This window comes from Ictalurus punctatus, chromosome 27, assembly GCF_001660625.3.
Source record: "Ictalurus punctatus breed USDA103 chromosome 27, Coco_2.0, whole genome shotgun sequence".
NCBI classification, from domain to species: Eukaryota; Metazoa; Chordata; class Actinopteri; order Siluriformes; family Ictaluridae; genus Ictalurus; species Ictalurus punctatus.
The window spans coordinates 14,306,054-14,332,673 of record NC_030442.2 but is presented as its reverse complement, the minus strand read 5'-3'; the positions used below and the strand labels follow the sequence as shown (position 1 = coordinate 14,332,673).

The 26,620-nt window shown below is 38.0% G+C and overlaps 1 protein-coding gene across 1 annotated transcript; it reads left to right on the top strand.

Moving 5' to 3' along the window:
• The first annotated feature begins 1,573 nt into the window (after positions 1-1,573).
• On the top strand, positions 1,574-26,334 carry slc12a4 (solute carrier family 12 member 4). Its single transcript, XM_017458687.3, has 24 exons — positions 1,574-1,836; positions 10,598-10,695; positions 13,755-13,886; positions 14,320-14,466; positions 15,479-15,533; positions 15,734-15,864; positions 16,043-16,284; positions 16,587-16,801; positions 16,976-17,140; positions 17,502-17,600; positions 17,775-17,832; positions 17,930-18,104; positions 18,477-18,595; positions 19,462-19,560; positions 19,726-19,845; positions 19,958-20,062; positions 20,304-20,472; positions 20,585-20,780; positions 21,628-21,797; positions 22,095-22,226; positions 22,395-22,502; positions 23,143-23,330; positions 23,628-23,761; positions 25,389-26,334. Exons 1-24 carry the CDS (start codon positions 1,698-1,700, stop codon positions 25,478-25,480), a joined length of 3,288 nt encoding a protein of 1,095 aa, XP_017314176.1. The 5' UTR covers positions 1,574-1,697; the 3' UTR covers positions 25,481-26,334.
• Positions 26,335-26,620: the final 286 nt, after the last annotated feature.

Below are 26,620 nucleotides of genomic sequence, written 5' to 3'. Positions count from 1 at the left end.
GCATACATACATACATACATACATACATACAAATCTATTATTAATTTCTAAAAGCTCTTCTTTTTAAAGCAATGCTGATCTAGCATCTGGTATACTGTGAAAAGGACGATGACCAAATTACAGGTTTGCCATATAGAAATAGCTTCGCATGATCCAAGACAGCATTTAAAATATTCCATCATATTCTAAACAAAGAAAAACTACCCCACAAAGGAATGGTGGTGAAAAACTGAAGCTCCATGACTAGGTTGTATGGGCATTTAAGTATGATGGCAATTTTAAATAATGTTTTAACTAGTTAAATATATAAAACATTACCAACAAACCAAACTTACCACAAAACATATTTCAGTAACACTTCAGCTAATGTTATGTAATGCATGTGTTAATGTGTGCAAGCATGTACAAGACACAAGTTATTGATATATCTATTAAATATTTCACTAGTCAAAGTAGTCTAGTCCAGTCAATGCTGCATTAGTTAATGTTGTATTCATGTATAACACATTTTAATATAATCATATACAGTATGCAGTAATGTGTGAGGTAAATTAATTATGGTTATGTGTAATTAGTTATACAGACATATTAATACAACATTATTCAATATACCAGAAACTATAGAATGAAAAATCACTTTCTATACAGATTCTGTATAGTAATATTAGCATATTCTAGTAACACAATATGAGGACATTCGTTAAAATACATGTCAGTAATTTTTTCAGTAAGGCGTTAATATTTTATTATTATTACTGAATAATTACTGACATTAAAAAAACTAGATTTTTGTTATTTATAATAAAAATATTTAGAAAACAATGCAACAGGTAATAAAGTAATAGGCCATGTTTCTGATAAAAGCATCATGAATTTGTCTATTATTATTATTATTATATTTATTTATTTAGTTATTTTGCGACCAGAGTCTGCAGCAGGTTCTCCAAGAAACCTGGAAAAACTTACTTATTTCCTCAGACAACCCCATGACAGAGTATTTTAAATGCAAAGACGTAATGCTTCCCTATCTGAAAACTAAGCAAAGAATCTGTTCATTACCCCTTGAATCATTCTTCCTTTCATCATAAAAGAAGTCAAATCCCGTTGAGCCCCATCTTCAACTAAATATAAATTTCAATTGGAGTTCTACAGCAGGCTTTTTTTTTTTGCATTAGAACATTGGTACTGATGGTGGATGTGTATTCTAATGGCATTTAAATCAGAAGTTGCTTAAACAACTTGTTTAACATTGCTGGAGGTAAACTTAAAGTAGCCGGGGGATGACATGCGCAGTTGGAGATGACTCTGCCCGCCTTCTACTCTTTTGACTAACATCTGTGCAGGGGTGTGTGGGGTTATTATGCTATCCTGGCCACGTCATTTGTTCCCAAGCTGTTGCTTGGCCTGAATCATGTTTTAGAGGCCCCTTTACAAAGAGGGAAATAAGCTACGGCTGAATGGAGACTCTGCAGTATGACGGGGGTAGGGCCGGTTCTATTGAATGTCCTTACAGACAGGGGCAGGGCCCGGGGAGCCGAGGGAGGGGATTATGGTAATGGAGCGCACTGAGAGGAAGTGAGCAAAGAGCAGAGGAATGCACTTGGAAGTTGCAAGCTTCAGCTGAGAGCTGAGAGTCCAACGTTATCTTTCCCAAAAGACAAGACAGGCCTAGATAAAGCTGCTGGGCGAATGAAAACATGCCCCATTTTACTGTGGTTCCCGTGGATGATAACTCACAGTCCAACTATGACAGCCTGGAGGGAATTAGCTGTGTGGATTACAGAGACACAGGGCAAGATGGGTACCCTGGACACGGAGACACCGTCAGCTCTGATGGTGAGTTTCAAACAAGCGCACTTCTACAAATCATTTATATAAGACTCTTATGGTGTGCCTATTCTCCAAACTGCTATTAAGTGCTACTTTCTGACAGTTGGGAGTATCCGTGTGGGATTACATCAATTTTCCAGTCATGGAAAATATGGGATTTTTTTGACAGCCAATTTTTCCAAGTCTTTCCGAACTTGCCTGTTGAAAGGAAGCGTGGTATTTTTCAGCAGGAGATATTCCCATCAATTTGCTTCCATACCACACATGACTGTGGTGACAAAGAGAAAACAATTGGAGTGGGGGAGAAAAGGAGATGTAGAAGACAGGGCGAGTAGTGTAGTAGTAATCAGACAGGCCTCAAGTGCTCCCACGCCAAATATGGAGGTCCCAGAGTTTTTCTTTTCCCTAATGCCGCCAATCATGTCTCTCTTTTCTCATGACAACTGTTATAAGTTAGTCTCACACCCTCAATCACTTCATCTGCAGCATTTCTCAGCTGCTTTCTGCCTGTCTTCTGTGTTTTGTTTTGTTTTGTTTTTTGTATGCATAAAGTAAGCTATGGAGGAGTCACCACTAAAGTGAGAAAGAAACCGAGAGAAACATTGCTCTAGGGTATGATTTTTAATTCCAGGTCATACGGACTGGGATAGAGATCAGTATTTGTATGCCATCTGCATGCCTGAACTGGTTTTCTGGATGCCACTGTGAGCAAGCTGCACAGTCTTAGAGCTAGGAAAGGGAATGCTATTTAATACCGAGTGGCACATCTAAGTTTGGTGAAAGGATTTTGGTTACAAGAAATTGTTTTTGAAATCATCATTCAAATAAATCAGGATGATGTGGTTGGATTTTATGGGATTTAACACTGATGTTAAAGTTAAATAAGTAAACCTAATTCTTTGCGTAACCTTTGTATCTTTAAAATGGTTAAAGTCTCAGATGTGATAGAGCCTGATTTTCCATTCAGAAAGTTTTCTTTATATGTCTAATCAAACAAGGAATTAGTCAATAATTTTGCTATTAAATTTCCAGTGCAAAATGAATGTGTGCTATTATTCATTAAATTCTTTAACACATATATTCAGGTGATTGGGTTTGGCTTATCAATCTGATCATTCAGGAGGCTTTTACAGGCCTCGAAATACATTTCTGCACTTTTCACATTGAATATTGTAGTATTAGCATAGTTAATGTATTTGGAAGATTTGACCTGGACTGATGTCATCGATGATCGCTTATGCATCTGCAAAAGTATAAAATATCTTTACCTTATACAAAAGATATCATCTGGACCTATCAACAGTCAGGAGGAATCAGGATAACAATGGAAAAAGAGGAAAGAAGCGAAAGCGAAAAAAAAAAAAAAAGACTAATTTGTGTGTGCACATGCATATTTTTATACCAGGGATAGCTTAATGTATAGATGTTTGAGTTTAATGGTAAGGGTATGTGTTTTATGTGAGCGCTATCTTGAAGCTGCAGGAATGGGTGGGCACAGTGATGACTTTGTTCCTGTGTGAGCTGAATGTTGTGCTGGTCGGCAGTAGACAGTGCACACATTGTGTACTATTAAGGCTGGAATATCTACAGCAGCAGCTCAGAAGCATTTACACTTTCCATAGTAACAGCTAAAGACTTATATCATATCATAAAAAGTTGGTGTGTATACATGTACCTATAGTATGTCGCTCAATGATTTTGTCTCAGAGTATGAACTGACATGGTTGCCAAATCATAACAATTAGCATGATCCAATTTGTTCAAGTTCGGGGGTGGGTATAGGGTCATACCTTTCTTTGTAACTTTTTATATGAAAAAGAAGTTCCACTATCTTATTCCCCTCAAAATTGTACAAAATTTCCATAATATCAGGTTACTATCAATACCAAAAGTCATACCCTTGCCATTAGTGTAGCAACGTTTATTATAATGTATTCTTTACTCTATGTAATCTACGTATCATTTTATTTGGAGCCTTTTTGATTTTCCTCCACATATTCAACAGTTTTTATGACCTTGAACATAAATTCAGATCTGCACAGAACTCCTATCCCTTGCAGAAATTCATAAGAAGAACATTAGCCCAACTAAACATGTATTAAATCCAGTCATGGTCTGAGCATAACACCCTGCTGCATACCTCAAAACCAGCATTAGCCAAGCAGAGATAAACACATACCAGGGAATAGATGAAGGACAGGTATTTTGCGTCCAACAGCTGATTCCCAAAGATAGCAAGTTTCTCAAATGAAAAGATAAAATTGCGTAGTATAGTCATTGAATGTAAAGTCTTCTGTAAGGAGATGTTTATTTAACATTTTGGATGGAGTCTCCAGTGTCAGCGCTTTGTAACAGTCAGAGGTAAACCTGTTCCTTTAAGTTTTCCACCACAGGAACGTCTGAGGATATAGGATGTTGCATTTTGTAGGGTTGTTTTTTTTTAGTTACAAGCTGTTTATAGCTGTTATAACATAAGTGATAACACTAACTAGGCTAATTTGTTTCATGGATGTTCTACCACATGAAATATAAGTAACTATAAATGGATAAAAAGTGAAACTTGGGGCCTTAAAAATAGTAATCGTTGCTGTGGTGTAACAGGACTAAAAAGTGTTTTTAATTGAAAACTTCAGTGTGGAAACAGTAGCTCCACATTGCTTTGGGTTGCGTCACACCATCCCATTGTTGATTATTAAGTGCCTTACATAGTAAGAACTCTCTATATAAAGTACAAATTAAAATAGAAAACGGATACCACCCATATGGGAACATGCTGACAGAACCTTTCTAGAAAGTGCCTTTCATTGGGTTTTGTTAACATAACTATACTGCTGTGTGTAATTTTCAGAATCAGTGTAATGCCTAAATCAGCCCATGGTTTCTACCAGCAGCCAGCCACAGTCTCAACACTAACAGATCCAGTAGGCCTACTGTAACTAGAGAAGCAGGAGGTTGCCTTATTTGACCCAGTGGGATGGGACTTTCTAATAGAAAAGCAACTTTTTATCACTGAGGACTGCCTGGCTGTAGTGAAAACAGGCAATAATGTTGGGCTTTTCACCTCCTTTCTGCTTGAAATGATTAATTTTTGCTGAAAGATAGTAGTCTCTCTCCCGGGCACAGTAACTTGACTATATCCTTGTTCACTAAGCTGTCCCACTGATTAAGTTAAGAAATGGAAGAGGGCCAGAAAACTAGTTCTATAAAAGACAGCTTAATCCCTAAAACACCCTGATATAATCTAACTGCTCTCTAATCTTCCATTTATTAATACAGAGTCAACTTAATCTCAACTTGAGATATGAAGTTCATATTTTGGTGTTATGCAAATTACAGATTTGCAGGCACCTTGATATGAAAATATTAAAATAAAATAAAAAACTCCTTGGTGCAATTTTTACTAGTGTTTTTAAAATGTAAAATGATAATAGCTCAAAGATTTGCCTGTAGATACAGATCTTAGATTGATTCTGTAAAACTTATAGCGATAAGGATAGGATTGTAATGCAGTACTATTATATACAAAGCAAAAAACTAAGTACAAATAAAATGAAGATTAAAAAAAAATCAAGAGTAATAAATCAATACTACATCAGGAAAGTTATAGGTTAACAATTGTCACTGTTATAGATAACAGTAACAATTTCAACATTCAAAGGATGTACAAGATGCTGTTTTACAAAAATGTAGCTATATATATATATATATATATATATATATATGAGAGAGAGAGAGAGAGGACACTGTATAGGTTTGTTTTAATACAATTTTTTTTGTTTTCAAGCTTAAATGTTTATCTAAATAGTGTATTTTTTTCCCCAGCAAAACATTGGTTTTAAAATTACTGCCACATCTACATCAATTTGTGAAGCCTTCCCTACAGATAAGCAGAGCAGGTAACGAGCAATAGTGCACACTTTTTAACTTGCATTATTAGTTATATATATATATATATATATATACAGAAGCTCTGCACCACAAGTTGCATGTATAAAATAAAAAAGTTTAAAAATGAAGTTGCTATTTCTAGATCTTATGTTGCTATTTTGACTAGCAAATTCTGACTATTTTGACTATTAATTCAAAATAAGTTATTCAGTCACAATAATGAGTTAAAGTCAAAATAACGTCACAATTTTCTTTCACAGCTTGCAGTTCAGGGCTTCCCTATGTATAACATATTCATGGTTTCAACAACTTTACAGGAGTATTCACTTTAAAATAAAATAAGAGTCACATTTTTGTAAGCTTGACTCTGTAAATCAGAATTACATTTTGAACTAACATAATAAGGTTGGGGTGAACAAATATTTCCCTGTTGGTCCACTGTTCATATCTTATTTTACTCACCATTGTGGCCAGAGGACGTCTCCCCTCTGTCTCTGAGTGATGAATCACTGTTCCACCTGTGGCGGGAGCAGACAGGATTATAAATGCAGTTTAGTGGTTACTGCAGTTAGAAAACACAGACAGGTGTGCTTGAAATTATAAACAAGAACAAGTAATGGGTTTTGCTTACAGGAACTTAGTCATAAAAATCTACACACCACTGCAGAGAAAGCCTTAAGACACAAACACACATATATACAAGAACACGGTATTCATTACCATGACTATTACGTCAAGCTATGCAGTGTGCAGCCAAAACACAGACCTTTGGTGACATACCTCAGTGGATAATCAGCCTAAGCAGCATGACTTCCTGTCCTAATACAATCTTTAAACGTCCATTAAATGAGAACTTTCTGGAAAATAGGATTTCACACAAAATCCCGTAATACGATTGTACAATGTTTTCTGTGGTTAATCGGTTTAAGTGTTCTCTAATACATACACACAGAAGATTTTGAACCCTTGGGTAGTAAGAGAATTCGGATAATAATGATATATGACTTTAAGTGAATACACTGGTGATACATTGGTGGTGTGAGTATCAGCCGATATCAACACTCATCTGATATTTCTTTAAAAAAAAAAAAACCTACCAAGTTTTTAAATGATTTATTAAACACTTAAAAATACAGTTATATATATATATATATATATATATATATATATATATATATATATATATATATATATATATATATATATATATATACACATGGGTCAAAACATAACGTAAAACCACAGTTGTCCCACAAAAAGAACTTACTTACACTTAAGTGAAATCTCATACACAAATCCAATTACAGTCATTTCCATTTCTCACCGAATCGGATCTAATTCATGAATAATTTTTTTTCTCTGATATCCGATCCACCATTTTTTGTTGGTATTGGACTCATACTGATCCTGGATATTGGCTCATTGCCATGTCTAGAACATACACCTTCTCACAAGCACACATACTGCATGTCACAAGTATTATAACACATAGACCACTCTTAACGTACACATACCCATCCAAACTAACACAATAGGTCCGTGTAGGGCCTGTTCTCCGTGTGGTGAGACCAAAACCGTAGCTTTGTTGCCGTTCTTTGATCTCCAAAGCTGTGTGGAATTTTTTCACGTAGCGTTGTTAATGTGTTCAAACTTGTCAGGTCAGTGTGTTCCTTTCTCAGCTACAGCTGCACAGCGGGGGACACTGTGTGTGCTCTTAAAACATTTCTAAGGCTTTAATCTCTATAATGAGAATTCCAGTACAATGCTCTACACTAATGTTTAACATTTTCAGTTTGTGGCAAGATCAGGTGAGTCAGTTAAAAATTCAGAGTTCAGTGACACTAGTGCCTCGTTAAAACATCCATATTATAGAACTTATATTGTGTACATCATAAATCATGGTTCATTGCATAAATCATTACTGAATTCTCAAATCTAATTGGTCAGAAAGTGTAGATGAATTTTCTATAACAGCAGCCCAGCCAAATCACAGGTTTATATTAATGCTCTCATTCTACTACAATGTTGTTTCCATAGTAACAGGGATTTGTAGAGGATACTGACTTTTGCGGTTTCTCAGTCAACAGCTACATTTTTTCTAATTAACTTCACGAAGAAGTGAGGTAATCACTGTTTATCACTGACGACATAGCAGCTATAGAAATTGTAATCACGGGCAAATTGCTTCCGTAGAAAAATAATAATGGAATTTCAAAATGTCTGGTTTTATTCCTTACTAATAAACCTTTCAATTGAGTACACTGAGGACAACTACGACAAAACTATGAGGTCAGGACATAGGCAATAGTATCACATATTAACATTACTGTAATATTCAATTTATCCTGTTCTATTACAGTTTTTGACTTCTACAATGAACCTTTCTGTAAAATACACTATATGGCCAAAAGTTTGTGGACATCTGACCACAATCAATCCCCCTTTGCTATTATAATAACCTAAGCTATTCTGGTAAGCCTTTCCACTAGATTTTGGAGCGTGGCTTTTGGGAATTTGTGTTCATTCAGGCACAAGAGCATTAGTGAGGTCAGGCACTGATGTTGGGTGAGGAGGCTTGGGGTTCAGTCAGCGTTCCAATTCATGCCGAAGGTGGTCAGTGATGATTAGATCAGAGATCTTTGCAGCCACTCAAGGTCTTCCACTACAACTTTGGCAAACCATGTCCTCACTTTGTCCATTGTCATGCTGGAACAGGTTTGGGCCCCTTAGTGCAAGTGAAAGGAAATTGTAATTCTACAGCTTCCATTCCACAAACAAATGCTTTTCTTAACCACTGGATGGCCAAACCCAAGAATGAGACATTCAGGATCAGTGTATGAAAACATTTTTGTACAATTCTTAAAATACTGTTTATAATCTACAGTCTGATCTACTCATGCTGTCATCACCAATGAGATCAGAAGTTCTGTCATGCTGCTTGACACTAGGTGGTAGTATTAAACCATTTTTTCATTATCTTCTACCTCATCCGTATATCATTAACTGCATAATGGGTGTCTTATTTTCATCTTCCATTTCCAGTGTTTAATTGTGGCTTGTATATAATGTGGCTGAAATCTAAAACCCTTCCTCTGGTTAACGGTAAAAGGGTCAAGTCTGTCTAATGAAGAACTGAGCAGAATTGAAACACAGAAATGCAAAAAAGAAAAGAAAAAAAGACAATATTAAGGTAGAAATCAAGTTTATTGTGAAAGATAGTCCTTAACAATGATGGATGGATGGATGGATGGATGGATAGATAGATAGATAGATAGATAGATAGATAAACATGTGATTGGATCAGTTTGGTTTTCGCTCACTTTCTGATTCACATGATTGTAATGCATCAGTACTTTGTGTGTGTGTGTGTGTGTGTGTGTGTGTGTGTGTGTGTGTGTGTGTCGCCAGTCTGCTGCATTAGTATTAGCTCTCTCTCTCTCAATGTGAGGTAACAGTGGCCTGGCTCGTGGGTGACTATGGCCAGAGCTTATAACATTTCCCACCTCAGAGAGACATGCCGACCCACAGCAATGCTAACACTAACACTAACAGCAAACTAACACAAGACAAAGGTGAGTGTAAGTCAGCCTACAGAATGCAGAATGAAAGAGAGATGGAGTTGGTAGCATGAAATGAGGTTCAGATATGACTGTTTGATTTCTAAGGGCTAAACTCTGGGACATATTAAAGTCTGTTCTGATGCATCAGCTGTTGGGAAGGTGAAGGAGTTAGTGATAGGCTCAAAGTATTGTGTGGAATTGATTTGGCCTGTGAGTGTTTCTTACATTTAGGTGCTGCTTGTTTGTTTGTCTGTGTATGTATATGTGTGTGAGAGAGACTTTTTTTTTTTTTTTTTTTTTTTTTTTTTTTTTTTTTTTTTTTTTTTTTTTACCTTTGCCTTTTTTGGCTTGTTTTCTTGCATGCTGGCAGTTAAATGAATACGAATATGTTTCTCAAAATATTTATTCCGCCTAAATAAGGATATGCATGTTATGTTTTTGAAGTATAACCGGATAGATCCTCATACTTTTACAAATAAGGGAATACGTGTTGCTTTGACAAGGAATCTGGAATTGAAAAAGGGGAAAGTTTAACTGAGAGAAACACATGGCAAGTTTTGTGTATTTGCTAGCATAAAATCATTATCTGATATGATATACAGTGCATATCAGCATATAAATCTTTATTGCATATATGAAATTAAATATACATTTGATACTTTATGTTAAAATTCCCATAGCTAACATTATTTACTGTATTAGTCAGTATAAATTCAGTAATCTTAACAAATTAACAAAGTAAATTGGCACATGTATTACTTGATGTTAGTTTAAATGTTAATGAAACACATTTGCAATGGTGGTTTATTTAATTCCACGTAATTTAACAAAAATTAACTTAAAGCATGTTCCTAAATGCTGATAATTTAATAAACTCTGATCTCAAGTTGTAAATATTATATACAGTCTCAGTTCTGAATATTGCAAGTTAACATACACGAATATTCTCAGTTTCATGTTCATCGTGGGCTTTAATTTACTCACTGGTTAATGCAAGTGTTGATTGTTTGGTTTATTTTCTTTATTATAATAAAAATAGTTAGTGTTAGTTACTTTGTTAAGTATAAGCTGTAATATGTGTATAAAGCTGAAGTACAAATTTTGTTAGCATTAACTTATGTGTTGAATAATGTCAATTAAAGGAACCTTAATGTAAATCATAACCAGTAAATCTTGTAACATATCTTGGAGGACTACCTCATTTATTTTTCATTCTGGATATTCGGACCAACCACTCATAAACACGTCAATAAATACTAATCGTTGATTTTCTACACTGATATAAACTCTCTCTCTCTCACTTTCTTTCTTTCTTTTAGGGCATGGTAATCACAAAGAAGATGTTCCCTTCCTCAACAGTACAGATTCAGCAGCAAAGAGGAATGACTACTATGACAAGAACTTGGCATTGTTTGAGGTTATTGTTTTCATTTTTGATCTATTTAGAGCCAAGGTCCAAGGTCTCACATGATCTGTTCTAAAACCCTGGTGTGTGAGGGCATGGAGGAAGACTCAGTAGACAGGTGGAAGTTTAACTGAGCTCCAGGCTCACATTTATTCAGTCTGCACTTATCAGTGCACTTTCACAACGCAACAAAAGCAACACAATGGCACAAAACAGGTCCCCCGCCGCATACCCCCACTGCCCAACTCAGGCCAAGGAGCCATCCAGCCTGCAGCTGACTCACCCGTGGTGGGAGAGGTAATCCACCACCACCATATGCGTCCCTGTCCTGTGGAACACCATGAATTTGTATGGCTGAAGTGCCAGATACCAACGAATGATCTGTGCGTTGGCATCCTTCATGCAGTGGATGGTAAAAGAGCATGGTAAAAGGGAGCCCTGCTTGACACCCAGGCACTCCTTCTCAATTGTGCTGTGCTTGGTTTCCCTTACCATGAGTTTCTGGTTTTACATGACAGGGCGGTCCTCCCCCTCCACCACCTGGGACTAAACTGTCCCCAGCCCTCTGTCTGACACATCGGTCTGTAGAACAAAAGGGAGAGAAAAGTCAAGTAAATACAACGGTGGGCCCCCACACAAAACTGCTTTTTCCTGGCAGAGATCTGGCACCTCGTTTTTAGGGAGGTCAGTCAGCGGCTGGTGATGGCCAAAAAATTAGGAATAAACCTTTGATAATAACCAGCCAGCCCCTCCCTTTTTGGTCTTGGGTCTCAGGCAGGCTGCAAACACTGCTGTGTTAATTTGGAGACGCACCTGCCCATGGCCCAAGTGGCCCAGATACCATACTTCCACCCACTCAATTGCACATTTCTTTTGGTTTGCTGTGTTTCCTACCTTTCTCAACAATCTTAGGACAGCCCTCAGATGCCAAATGTACCACGGTCAATCATTACTTAAAATAATGATGTCATATAGATAGGCAGTGACATAAGCAGCGTACGGGTGGAGGATTCTATACATGAGTTGTTGAAATGTTGCCAGGGCTCCAAACAACCAAAATATAAGGGTGACAAATTGGTATAACTCAAACTGAGTGGAAAATGTCATCTTTCCCCTGAGATATTGGTGTCAAGGGAACATGCCAATACCCCTTGGTTAAGTCCAATGTCGAATAAAAGTGAGTCGGCCTAATCGATCAAGCAGTTCATCAATGTGAGGCACCAGATATGCTTCAAATCTAGACACCACGTTGACTTTCAAATATCCACACAAAAACGGACTGACCCATCAGTCTTGGGCACCAAGAAGACCAGGCTGCTCCAGTCACTGTGGGACTCCTCAATTACTCCCATGTTGAGCCTAGCCTTGAGTTCATCCCAAACCACTTTTTTTTGTGCTCAGGTAACCAGTATGGGCGTAGAACCACCCCAGGAGGAGTGCTCTATGAGGTCCGTGCGACTGGGTAGAGGCAAAAGCTCCTCCCTCTCAGGAACCATCACTGCGAAAGCCACAGGAACTGCCTCTCTACCCAGTTTCAGGAGATTGACGTGGTATATTAGAAGTGCATCCCCTCTATCCATTCACCTGTCCTCATGGTCGACTTGTATAACTCATAATGTGACCTCCAAGAGTCACTGCCACTTTGAGAGTAATTTAAAGCTCGATGTGGGTAGCAAAATGAGTACTTTATCTCCTGGTACAAATTCCTTTAGCCAAGTACCCATGTCATATAGCTGGGATTGATATCCTTGCGCCTGTAGCAAATTCTCCTGTGTTAACTGCAACAGTTTTGCTCTAAGGTCAAGAACATACTGAATTTCATTTTTGCTCTTAGAAGGTCATTCCTCCCAATTTTACCTAATGACATCTTAGATGCCACAAGGCTTGTATCCATACAATCATTTGAATGGGGGAAAACCCTGTATAGGCTTGCAGGACCTCTTCTACTGCAAATAACAGGGACTCAAGCCACTTATCCCAATTCCACACATCATCGTGAATCAACTTATGAATCATACTTTTTACCATCTGATTAAACCGCTCAACCAGGTCATCTGTTTACGGATGTTAAACACTGGTGCAAATTGATTTTATCTTTAATCTAACTTTAATCTAAATGAATCAAATTCTTATCTAAATTTGATTGAATAATTCATAGCGCTCATATAGCTTCACTGATGTACAGTAAACATAGTGCCTTGGTCAGTCCGGATTTCTTTTGGGATCCCGACTCAGGAGGTAACATGCAACGCTGTGCTGAGATGTTGCACAGAGGCATGGCTTCCAGGTATCACATTGTATAATCCACCAGGACTAACACAAAGCAATATCTCTGCATGCACCTTTCTAATGGCCCGACCAAAAAGGAAACCGGGTTTGGGGGCTGGTTCTGGATCCATTCTGCCATTCCTGTCTGGGGTCAAGTGACGAATTGCTCCAGTACCACTGGCTCAATGATCTGTTCCACATACCACTCCTCCTTCATCAACCACCTGTGACAAGTCCCTCAGCTGCTGTAGGTGAAGGGGAGGCAAACCTCGAAGAGCTGCAGTGACCAGAAGCACCGGTGGTCTCCCAGCGGTGCTGACTTGGGAGACAGGTGGAATTTAAACTCAGCTCCGGGCTTGCATTTATTCGGTCCATGCTTTTCAGTGCACTTTCAAAACTCAACAAAAGCAATACAACAACAGGAAACAGGTCTGTCCTAGAGTCATGGCATCCACTCTTTGAGGTTTAGGTTCAATCTTCTTGGTGTGTACGTGTGTGCAAGTCTCAGAAGCGCACTCGCTCGTGCTCTCCCTCTCTCCCTCTCTCTCTCTCTTTCTCTCTCGTGGCTTACGGAAGTCACTGAAAGCAAAAGTGACGCAAATAAGTAGACTATTGGTAATGAGACAGGTGAGAATCATCATGTGTTACCATGCCCCCACTGCCACATCTATAAATAATAAATCTGAGTATCTATCCTACTATGGATGGAGAAAGATAATCTAGTAGCAGAAATAATTAGAAAAGAAGTTTGGCGTATGTATCAAATTTCTCATGAAATTTCTCGGATGGATTTCTATCTACAGGAGGAATTGGACATCCGGCCCAAGGTCTCTTCCCTCCTCAGCCGTCTGGTCAACTATACAAACATTACTCAAGGGGCAAAGGAGCATGAAGAGGCAGAAAGTGCTGATGCTTCGAAGAAGAAAATGCCAAAGGTTCAAACCACACAACTACACACAACCTTTAGGACAATCATTTATAAAAAATATTTTTTCTAAATGTAAATAATGTAATACTGCTATCAATTGAGACATCTCATACAGTACGTGACTCACAAATGAAGAACATTAGTAAGCAACTACTATGAATTATTTAGCTGCTACAGTGAAACTAATAGGAAAATGATTTGCTTACAAGAGTCCTGGGATTAAATTTAAATGTGTTTAAATTTTTACAGCTCTTTTGAGTAAAAAAACAAACAAACAAACAAACAAAAACAATGACTGAGTCATTATTATTATTAGATATTGAGTCATCCACATTTGCTTAAACATATGGCTTGTGAAGTGAAGTTAGACTTGGTATCAGTGTCCGCTAAAAATTGTGATCCACACTGATCTTGTTTTCTCTTTTCCCTCATTGCTACAGTCTCCAAACATGGGCACACTGATGGGAGTTTACCTGCCGTGTCTGCAGAACATATTTGGCGTTATCCTTTTCCTGCGTCTCACCTGGATTGTCGGCACAGCCGGAGTCGTGCAGTCTTTCCTCATTGTCTTCATGTGCTGCTCTTGTGTAAGTTGCTGGTTGCTGTATATCAAACACCTACACATATACACACCTAGATCTTCAGAGCGTGTGTGTGTGTGTGTGTGTGTGTGTGTGTGTGTGTGTGTGTGTGTGTGTGTGTGTGTATATATATATATATATATATATATATATATATATATATATATATATATATATATAAAAATAAAATAGGGATGGTGTGATGCAGCCTGATATGTAGTTGATTATTTTCATATACAAGCATGTCTTAAAGTGTTTTATTCCTCTTATACTACAATAATTTGCTAACAATTACTTAAGACAATTCAGCTTACAGCTTACATTATAGTACCTACAGCAAATTATATGTCCCTTATCAGCGTCTCTCTGACAAAAAAATAAAATAAAATAAAACTCGTAATGTTACTCAGAAACCAGTGGGGAAAAAACTGTCCTGGGTTAAGGATCATTACAAAGAGCTGTCACTGGAGACTCCTTCCATAAATGTCAGATAAATATCTCCTCACGAAATACTTCAACATTTTTTTTCTTAAATAACAGCACATTTTAAAAATTTGTTAATTATTAATCTATGATTATCTGGAGCATCCATGATACAAGTTCCTCTTAATGAGTCGTTACTATAGAAGCCATAACATATTAGAACAAGTACTTTTAATATAAACCTGTGGTTTGTCAGCCAGCACTACTGTCAGAGCTGCTGTTATAGAAAATTCATCAACATTCAAGAAATCAGTTGCACAGTTTAGTAATTGAGATTAATAATTTTTGTCACTTGTAATATATTATTATTAATAATAATAATAATAATAATAATAATAATAGCCTACTAACAAGACATGTGTCACCAACTGAAAACCTAACCTTGATCAATATTATACAAAACATATAACTATATCAAGGTTATGTGTGCTAGCTTGTATAAAGAATTCATGTCTGTGCCCTTACCTGTATCAAAGAGTCAGAACTAAAATGATTGCAAACTAAAATGATTAACCACTTTCATACTCTTTTACAGACAATGCTCACAGCGATTTCAATGAGTGCCATTGCTACCAATGGCGTTGTCCCAGGTAATGCCTAAAATAACCTGCTGTATACAAGAGTTACCTTTTCTTCGGACAAAAAGACAAGAAAATATTTTCACTCTGTTATTTTTAATGTTCACATATCATGCATGTAGACAATGAGCTCACAATTAGTTTATCTTAGTAAGTATATCGAAGTGTTTGATTATTATGTCCATATCAGTGGTGTGTGGTCTGTTTTCCAGCTGGTGGTGCATACTTTATGATTTCACGCTCTCTGGGTCCTGAGTTTGGGGGTGCAGTGGGGCTTTGTTTCTATCTGGGAACAACCTTCGCTGCTGCCATGTACATCCTGGGTGCCATAGAAATATTTCTTGTAAGTCGAACCCTTGTTATTCTTATTTACATTAGGAACAATTCTAAAAACCTGTCCAGGGTTACATTCATACTACATACATACCTTTCCTCATGGTTGCATTACTGTTATGGAATAATTCATGGAAGTCAATATACCAGTATACAACATTAGGATAATTGTGTTCTAAAATCCACAGAAATATCTGGTGCCGCAAGCAGCCATATTTCATGCCACTGATGTCCATGCGGAAAACAGTGTCATGCTGAACAACATGAGAGTTTATGGCAGCATCTGCCTCAGTCTCATGGCTGTCGTGGTGTTTGTTGGAGTAAAATATGTGAACAAGTTTGCCTCACTTTTCCTCGCCTGTGTCATCATTTCCATTGTTTCCATCTATGGTGGGGCAGTGAAATCCATCTTCCAGCCCCCGGAGTTCCCGTAAGACTAAGTACACTCTAAAAACAGAATATAGCCAGATATATGACCTTATTCATAGCAAACTGTAGTAAAATGTTTTAAAGGAATGGGGGTGTATTGGTGTATTGGGTGTACTGCTTGATGAGATGAACAAATTAGCAGTGCAGTGACTCGTGGTAGTTGCCTAAACATTTATGAATCATCAAATGCACTGGACACTTAATGCTGTGCTTCCTGTTTTTAGTTTTTTGCTGTAAACTCTGATGAACTTTGACCTTTGAAGCCAAAATGCTGTGATAAAAAAAATATTTATTCTTGTTCAGGATTTGTATGCTGGGGAACAGGACGCTGGTGCGTGATCTTTTCGATGTATGTGCAAAGACCGTACTTGTAGGGAATGAGACAACTCCCAGTAAGCTGTGGAATAACTTCTGTAGTTCAGAGAATGGCAGCAGTTTTCACTGCGATGAGTACTTTGCCCAGAACAATGTGACCGAAATTCAGGGAATTCCTGGACTGGCCAGCGGAATTATCCGAGGTAGGAAGATCTACTATGAAAAGTACAATTGGACGTTTGTGCAAATATTAAAAAATGTAAGGAGATGATTTTAAAAATTGCATAAAATTGGTCCTAACGGCTATACTGTTTCCCTGCTATGAAAATGTATTTCCATAAAGTCAATCTTTTATACGGAGTGTGTGTTTGATGCAGAGAACATGTGGGGTGATTACATGGAGAAAGGGCAGATTCTGGAGAAACCCAGTTTGTCCTCTGAAGATGTCCACGGTTCTATGGAATCCTTCAAATATTACGTATCTGCAGACATTGCCACATCCTTCACCCTCCTTGTGGGAATATTTTTTCCTTCAGCCACAGGTACAGCCATTTCAGACAAATGATGATATTCTATATGGTGTACCACAGGGCTCTGTACAAGGCCGACTTTGGGTTTTATTGTAAACGCTCCTACTGTATTTAAACCTATTATTAAATGGAGAATTGAGTCCTTTACCTATGCTTATTCATTTAAATATTATTTTCTAATTGTATACATGTTTTGTTTTCTTTTTGTTTTGTGGTATTTTAGTTACTTTGATCTTCCTTTCACTTTTAAAATTGGTATTAGAAAAGTAATATACTATTGATTTTATGATTTAAAAAAGAGAGAATTAATTGACAAGTCTCTGTTTAGCTCTCACTAAATCATGCTTTCTCTTTCTCAATTTTACTCTTTTAGGCATTATGGCTGGATCAAACAGATCAGGAGATTTGAGGGACGCTCAGAAGTCTATTCCTGTAGGGACAATATTGGCCATTACCACCACCTCCCTTGTCTGTATCCTGCGTGTTGTTAATTAATCTGTTTATTTTCATTTACCCCATATTGAATCTCATAGCATCTGTAGCAAAAGAAAATACCCACAAATATTGGCAGACAAAACATCTTATGCATCCCACTCAATCTAAAACAACCTGCAAAATCTGTTTGTTCCTGAACTATCATTGTCAGATTTCAGTTCAGTGGTCTTGTTCGGGGCCTGTATTGAAGGAGTGGTTCTCAGAGACAAGTAAGAAAGATTGCTTATCCAGCATTTCAGAAAAAAATTTCACAGTTCACATGCATTTAAATGCCTTCACAAGCAAATTTCATATGTGAATGTACAGATTTGGAGATGCAGTTAGTAAAAACCTGGTAGTTGGCACGCTCTCCTGGCCCTCGCCTTGGGTCATTGTGATTGGCTCGTTCTTCTCTACGGTAGGGGCGGGGCTCCAGTCGTTAACTGGAGCGCCCCGTCTCTTGCAAGCTATTGCAAAAGACAACATCATTCCTTTCCTCAGAGTAAGACCTTGACATTTTCTAAACATTTAGTAAACATCCCAAGGCATATGACTAGATTAGACTTGCATGTTCTTTTAATTACGTAGCATTGCATGTACTCTTGGCATATTTTTTTTTACTGTTGTTAATTTACAACTGACTTTTGCAACTACTGTAGCTACTGGATAACACTTAATAGTTTCTGAATAATGTGCTTCAAAATAATTAAACAATAAGTTGGGACTATCTTAGAGGCTATCTGAATAATTATGATGATCTGCTGTTCTGGGAAGTAATAAACAAAGATAGATATATTTGCATGTTACTATGCAAATTACTGTACTTTGTATAATAAGTATTGTGTTTGTGTGTGTATGCGTGTGTAACATCTAGGTGTTTGGACATGGTAAAGCCAATGGGGAGCCTACATGGGCCTTGCTGCTCACTGCACTTATAGCTGAGCTGGGCATTTTAATCGCATCACTGGATTTGGTGGCTCCCATTCTCTCCATGTAAGAACATAACACACAATGCATAGAATCACACATTCACATACATGCCACATTGTACAATGACACTGTAACTGATATCCTTAAACGTCAACAGATCAGCGTGTGTGCACATCTGAATCCTGATCATTTTACCCATTCTTTTTGGCAACATTGTTCAAGCTCTATCAGATTGGATAAAGTCTTTTAGTGAACACCAATTTTCAAGTCTTGTCACAGACTTTGACTGTGTCAGTCGAACTAATTCAAGCTATTGGTTTTGAGCCGCTGCATTGTTGACTTGGCAGCATGCTTATGGCCTTTGTCATGTTGGAAGGTAAATCTCCACCTCAGTCTCAAGTCTCTTGCAGACTGGCACAGATTTTCTTCCAGGATTGCCCTGTATTTGGTTACATGTATCTTCCCCTCAACCCTGACCAGTTTCCAATCCCTGCTGATGAAATTCATTCCCACAACATGATGCTTTCGCCATCATGATTCACAGTAGCGACAGTGTTCTCAAAGTCACAAGTAGTTTTGGGTTTCCACCAAATTTAGCACTTTGTGCCAAACCTAGGGAACCTTTTCCAATGTTTTATGAGTCTCCAAACACGATGCTACCATCTTGTTCATCATGGCAATGGTGTTCTCAGGATTATGACATGTTTTTGGTTTCCACCAAATATAACAGTGTCTCCAAACTGGATTTGTTATGGCTTTTTAAAAGTTTATTCCAGCTTTATGGAGTGTCTGGGCTATGGTTGTTCAGTGAGCAGGATTCCTCACAGATAGAATAATTATCCTAATTGATTTTTGTTTTGTCTGCTTCTCTTGCTCTTGTACTTGCTTGTCTTATTGTTAATAATGTGCCTATGTGCTGGCCTCCTCAGGTTTTTCTTGATGTGCTACCTGTTTGTAAATTTGGCTTGTGCTGTACAAACTCTCCTGAGAACCCCAAACTGGAGGCCACGGTTCAGATACTATCACTGGTGAGTGTGCATGCCGTCTGGAATTGTCTTCAGTTATGACATTTATTTACAACCACAATAGGGTTGGTAAAAAAAAAAAACAACAACAATGCAATAATGAACAGCATTGTAGCTTTTAAATAGAACAGGAATATATATCCAGTGCCCTATTTGTCTATTTCTCAGGGCGCTGTCTTTCCTAGGAATGAGTATGTGTCTGGCTCTAATGTTCATCTCGTCCTGGTATTATGCCATCGTAGCCATGTGCATCGCTGGCATGATCTACAAATACATTGAATACCAGGGGTGAGCGGTGGTTCAAACACTTTGTTTAATTCACTGAGAGAACTGGAGTAGCACCAAGGTATATGCTGTCGTATAGGCGCTTTATCTCACTTTCTATCTGCCTGTGTCTCAGAGCGGAGAAGGAATGGGGAGATGGGATTCGGGGTCTGTCACTCAGTGCTGCTCGATATGCTCTGCTTCGTTTGGAAGCCGGACCACCTCACACCAAAAACTGGAGGTTTGTTCTGTTATTATATCAAACAAGGGCAATCAGCAGGATCAGGATATCGTAATCCTTATGTTGCATGTGAGGTTAAGGGTCATAAAGTTAAGCTGCTTAAAAACTATTATTATTTATTTATTCATTTATTAATTTGTATTTGCAAGCACTCCTGACGGCAAGAGAGTCCGATATTTCTGGTTAAAATATAACATAGCATTGCGTTGAATTAACAGTTTGGTTCTAACCACATTTATAGACCACAGCTGCTTGTGCTGCTGAAGCTGGATGAAGATTTGCATGTCAAATATCCCAGAATGCTGACCTTTGCGTCACAGCTAAAAGCTGGAAAGGGCCTGACGATTGTGGGATCAGTAATCCAGGGCAACTTCCTGGACAGCTATGGTGAAGCTCAGGCCTCGGAACAGGTAATGATATGATTAGTCACTGAATGTAAATTTAATTTCTAAATGAATGCCTGGAAGCATGACACTGACCTGGTGCTTCATGGTCACAGAAAAACTGTTGTGTGTGTTTCAGGCCATAAAGAACATGATGGAAATAGAGAGAGTAAAGGGATTCTGCCAGGTGGTGGTGGCCTCAAAGGTGCGCGAAGGAATTACCCATCTTATTCAGTCATGTGGGTTGGGTGGGATGAAGCACAACACAGTAGTTATGGGTTGGCCTTATGGCTGGAGACAAAGCGAGGATCCTCGAGCATGGAAAACTTTCATTAGTAAGTGCCCTTCTGTTACTCTCACATTCACTCACCACAAACAAAAGCATTTCTACTTCATCACTGAACATCAAACTGCTTATATATAGGCCTAATATAAACTTCTTTTTTGATTATATTAACATTAACTAGATATGAAATATACTACTCTACAAAACTATTTTTCTGTGCAATATATACTACTTTTTTGTCAACTCATCTTCATTTAAAGGTTTCAAGGGTGTACTGGCCCTTGAATTCGACGCGAGCAGCGTGGGAATAGCTGGATATAATCGGCCCTGATCATCTGATGTTTTTAAACTATCGGCCGATAGCAGGAAAAATAGCCTTTTTTGTCCGATAACGATTATCGGCCGATACATCGGTGCATCTCTACTATTTTTATTTACGTCGACTTACGTCAAAACATAAGCTCAGTGTACATCAGGAAAGTTTTTCTGAACACATGGCAATAAAGTTTCTTTTTTCTTTTTATAAGATGGATATAAAGCGTTATGACAGTGCTATAAAATCATAACATGTATGGTTATGTATATTTTCATTTGCACTTGGGTTAAATTAGGTTTAAAAAAGATTTTAAAGAAAACCAATGACAGTGTGGTGGTGCTGATGGTATGAAATAGATTTGATGTCTTTTGACAAAAGGCTGCTTTAGGACAGTTAATGTCTGTTGGAATAGGCTTTTATAGTATAAATGGTTATCTAGGTCTATGCAGGTCAGATTAAATAGTTTGTCAGGGCTTTGTAGATTGTATGTAGCCCTATGAACTCTATACTTAAGTAAATATATCATTAATGGAATTTTCTGGACAATTAAAAAAAACAGTTTGTTTGTTTTGATTTTTAGATACAGTTCGGTGTACCACGGCTGCCCACCTGGCACTGATGGTGCCAAAGAATGTGTCGTTCTACCCCAGCAATCATGAGCGCTTCACTGACGGACACATCGACGTATGGTGGATAGTCCATGATGGGGGAATGCTCATGCTGCTACCCTTCCTTCTCAAACAGCACAAGGTTCAAATTTGGTCTTTTAATACAATACATAAACATTGAACACAAACGCTGAGTATAGTTAATCAATATTGCCAAACTAATGATAAAATGTGGGTCATATTCATTTGCTATTACCAAAAGGTTTGTATAGTTGTCTTAGGTTTATCCCCAGCCTCCTTGTTCATTGGAACATTCCATGTTTATTGTATACATGGAGTTCATTTTCAGCACTATGGCTCATAAATGTAAATAAAATGAAATGCTCTCTTATATTACTTCTATATGCTAAATGCATCTTATGATCTCTGTGTTGTTTAGGTATGGCGCAAGTGTAAGATGCGTATTTTCACTGTAGCCCAGATGGATGATAACAGTATTCAGATGAAGAAGGATCTGGCAACCTTCCTATACCAGCTCAGATTGGAAGCAGAGGTTGAGGTGGTGGAAATGGTAAATAAATCACCTTTAGCTAATGAATTATCCAAAGCTGTTTAAAACCATACAGTTTGAACTGTGTTAGCTTTATGCCATGATTGCTTGGGCTTGGCCTACCTACGTGAAAGCATGCACATCCCTGGAACTATTCTAAAATCATGTTATTTTTGCTGTTATTTGTAGCATGATAGTGACATCTCTGCATACACCTATGAGAGGACACTAATGATGGAGCAGAGGTCTCAGATGCTGAGGCAGATGAGACTCTCCACAGCTGAGAGGAACCGAGAGGTGTGTGCATAATATCTATTCAACAGACTGCCATCTTATTCTATGCATTATATAGCTTATATAGAAATCTCTTGAAAGCATGATGCTTTTTAGAAAATAAACAATGATGGGGTGGTAAGATGTGGCCTGAATGAATGAATTGGATGCAGCCTGACCCTGAAGCTGATTATTTTCAAATAATAGCAGTATTTTATTCCTTTTACACCACAGCAAATTGCCAACAGTTGGAATTTTTTCATTTATTTAAAAATATATACTTGTTTTCTGTTTATAGTTAAACTAACTTGCAATCCGTTACAAGTTCCTGTTATCACATAGACCCTCACCAGTCACGTTTTCTTCTTTTTCACGTCAATTTAAACAAAGTGCAGCTTGTTACGTTGTAAACCACAACGACCTGAAGTCACTCAAAACCCCTTCTATAAATGTTAAACATACGAGTCATCACAGAAAACTTTATATGATTACACATATTTTGTCTCCTATACAAGTCCCTGTGTATGTTGTTACTATCATATTAACAAATGGTTGTCTCTTATAATAAACATGTGCAGATGAGACGTCTCTTACCTCAACATAACATTGATGACTAAAATCTAAAGTAGTGGTTTGGTGCTGATGTCCCAATTGTTCCTAATAGGCCCAGCTAGTGAAAGACAGACACTCATTGGTGCGAATGGGCAGTTTGTACTCTGATGAAGAAGAGGAACCTCTAGATATAATGCCTGAGAAGATCCAGATGACGTGGACCAAAGATAAGCTGGACACAGAGAGACGAAACCGCAACAACGCTCCAGAAAACTTCAGAGAACTCATTAGTCTTAAACCGTGAGTACTGAAGCAAAAGTGCATTCGTTTGTTTCTAGTTTGCTCTGAATCTCTTGTAGGAAACACTACACTTAACTTGAGACAGTATTGGTAATTGTAGCTTTTTAACAAAATGTTAGCAAAAATGCTTATGCTAATTTCCTTATAACATTTTTATCCCTTTGTGCTCACAGAGAATGAGCTTGTATATAAAGTGCATGGCATTATAACTGCATTTATGTGACACTATGAGCTGTTTTATTCGGTCTCTGATTTGTCTCTTGCTTTATCAATGGTTTTCGTCTATCTGCGAGACAGAGATCAGTCTAATGTGAGACGGATGCACACAGCAGTGAAGCTCAACGAAGTCATTGTGAACAAGTCCCATGATGCCAGGCTGGTGCTGCTCAACATGCCTGGGCCTCCTCGCAATCCTGATGGAGATGAGAACTGTATCCTTAACATGCTGCAAAACACTGACTCAACAGTACTGAATAAACGCTCGAACAACTTTACACAGTCGTAATCAGTATCCCGGCTCAAAAAATAGTAAGCCGTAGCAATTTTGATGGTGTGTAATGCATTTGGGAGTACTGGCTTCTCAGCTATTAAAAGCTTGCAATAGTGACCAAAAGTTTCCTCTTCCCAATTTCTTCATGAGAAATTCATACAAATTAGAACGAACAAGGATAATGTGATTGCGTATCCATCCATCCATTTCCTGTACCGCTTATTGTACACAGGATCACGGGGAGCCTGGCGCCTATCCCAGTGGCCTCAGGGCACAAGGCAGGGGACACCCTGGATGGGGTGCCAACTCAACGCAGGGCACAACTGCACACACATCCATTCACACACTACAGACAATTTTGAGATGCCAGTTGGCCAACGATGCATGTCTTAGGACTAAGGGAGGAAACTGGAGTATCCGGAGGAAACCACAGAAGTACAGGAAGAACATGCAATCTTGTGATGCAATGCAATCCTGCATACTGTATGTGTCAGTGTCGAATTGCATATTTCTAGCTGGTAATGTGGCTGTTGTTTAGCCCTGAATTAGTTAGTTTACTGGTTGATGTTTCTACACTATAATGGCTATTATGGACACCTGACCATCACATCTATACGTGATGCATTCCAGATTTAGACCCCGTTTGCTGTTATTTATAATAACCTCCACTCAGAGGCGTATCTACAGGGCAGGCAAGGCATGTGATTGCCTGTCGCCCCGCATACTGAGAGGGCCCCCGAGGGCTGATCATTTAAATAATCAGAAATTTTCAATTTAATGTGCAGCAATGTCTCAGAAGCCCCTTTAAAGTGATCCCCTTTGCAGGGCACTCACGATCTTGTTTTGCTTTGTGTATGCGCTTGAGCTACCCCTTCACTAAGTTCTAAGTTCTTACGCTTGTTTTCCAATAAAGAAATGAAGTCTTTGAAATATGCGTCTAGTGCGATTCCTCCACAGAAGTAAAGGCTCACAATAAAATCATAAGAACAACATAAATCTGTCAGAAGGGCCCCGCACATTTATTTTGCCTGGGGCCCCCACAGAGGTTCACTTCTGCCTCCACTCTTCTGGAAAGGCATTGCACAAGAATTTGGATTGTGGTTGTAGGAATTTGTGCTCATTCAGCCACAAGAGCATTAGTTCCAATTTATCCCAATTTATGGACCTTGCATCATGCACAGGGGCATTGTCATGCTGGAACAGTTTAGGGCTTTGTAGTTCCAGTGAAGGGAAACTGAAGAGACATTCTATACATTTTCTGCTTCCAACAATTTGGGGAAGACCCACATATGGGTGTGATGGTCAGGTGTCCACAAACTTTTGGCCATAGATTGTATATTTCAGTTTAAAGACATTTTTGAGCTGGGGAAACTTCCAGGATGAGTTTCATCTCCATGTTCTCTCTGCAAACTGCAACATGTTTCCATCCATGTTGGGATATGAGATAAAACCCCTTTATTGATCTCTTGGTGAAACAAGGCATTTAATAGTATTAAGATTATTACGGGCATCACTATCAGACTCCGTTGTGTCCGAATCCTGTCTCTTCCCTAACTCAGACTTTTCAGATATGGAGTTCCTGGAGGTGTTGACAGAAGGTCTTGAGAGAGTGCTGCTTGTAAGGGGTGGCGGTCGTGAGGTCATTACCATCTACTCATAACATGCCAGATTTTCCCTTCAAAGACTAATTGGGGGCTATGTAGAATAATAAATGCTATTTAAATTTGAATTTAGATATAAAGTATCAATATTTAGTGAGACATTTATATCTCACAGAGTTTCAGTTGCGATCCATTCTAAATGAATGCCCATATGGCATTCTCTGGCTGCAGACTTGCAAGTATTTAAGCATTAGGAGACATGGCTCATGTTCGGGAATGATCTACATTTGCACTAAAGCATGTTTCAGCTGATAAGAAACCAGCTTTATTTACTTGAAAGACTGAAGTCAGCTCATCTGCTACTCATTGGAAACTCATTAAACTATTTGTAGTTAAATACTGTGGCAAAGAATCCACATTAAACAGGAAGTTCTATCAGTCTGGACAGGGAAATAAAATTGCATCCACATAAGTCTGCTGTTTTGAGAAGTGTTACTGTATATAACGTTACATTAATTCAGAGCATCTGCAGACACATCAGTACATGTGTTTCTGCAGGGTTCTTTCCGACCAGCTTCAGTCCAAACACAAATTCTACTTGTAGTTTGAAAAGTGGTGATTTTTATTTTATTTATTTCCTTATTTATTTGCTTTTACTCCCCATTCGCTTAAGAGCAGCAGGATGTAGATAATGGTCAAAGAAAGAGCATTGAGTTTGTTCATAATTTTGGGTCGAAACATGAAATGATTTTATAACTTATGACTTTTTGTACTGAATTTCAAAGACATTTTAGGTTAAACTTTTGTAAATGAAAAGAAGGCATGTTTTTCATACTTAGGCATCCACACAACTCACAATGACAGCTGTGAAAAAATGAAAATGAAAAAATAAATCAATCAATCTCAAATTCAACCGAGTTAGCATGTGCTAATGCTTGATTTGCTTGTGTTCATGCAAACCTAGTCAAGCCGAATTACTCACAAACTCGAGACTCGTGAGTCACCAACCAACAAGTATATACGAGACATGTTTATACATCATGTACAGGGCCCGCTTTTTACTGTATTAGTCTCAAATCATAAATTAAATCCATCTTATAGATCAATTTTAAAGGAGCAGCCATTAAACGCACACGAAACAATACTACAAGAAAGTCTGCAAAATAAAACATGACAGATTACACTTTTACAAAATAACA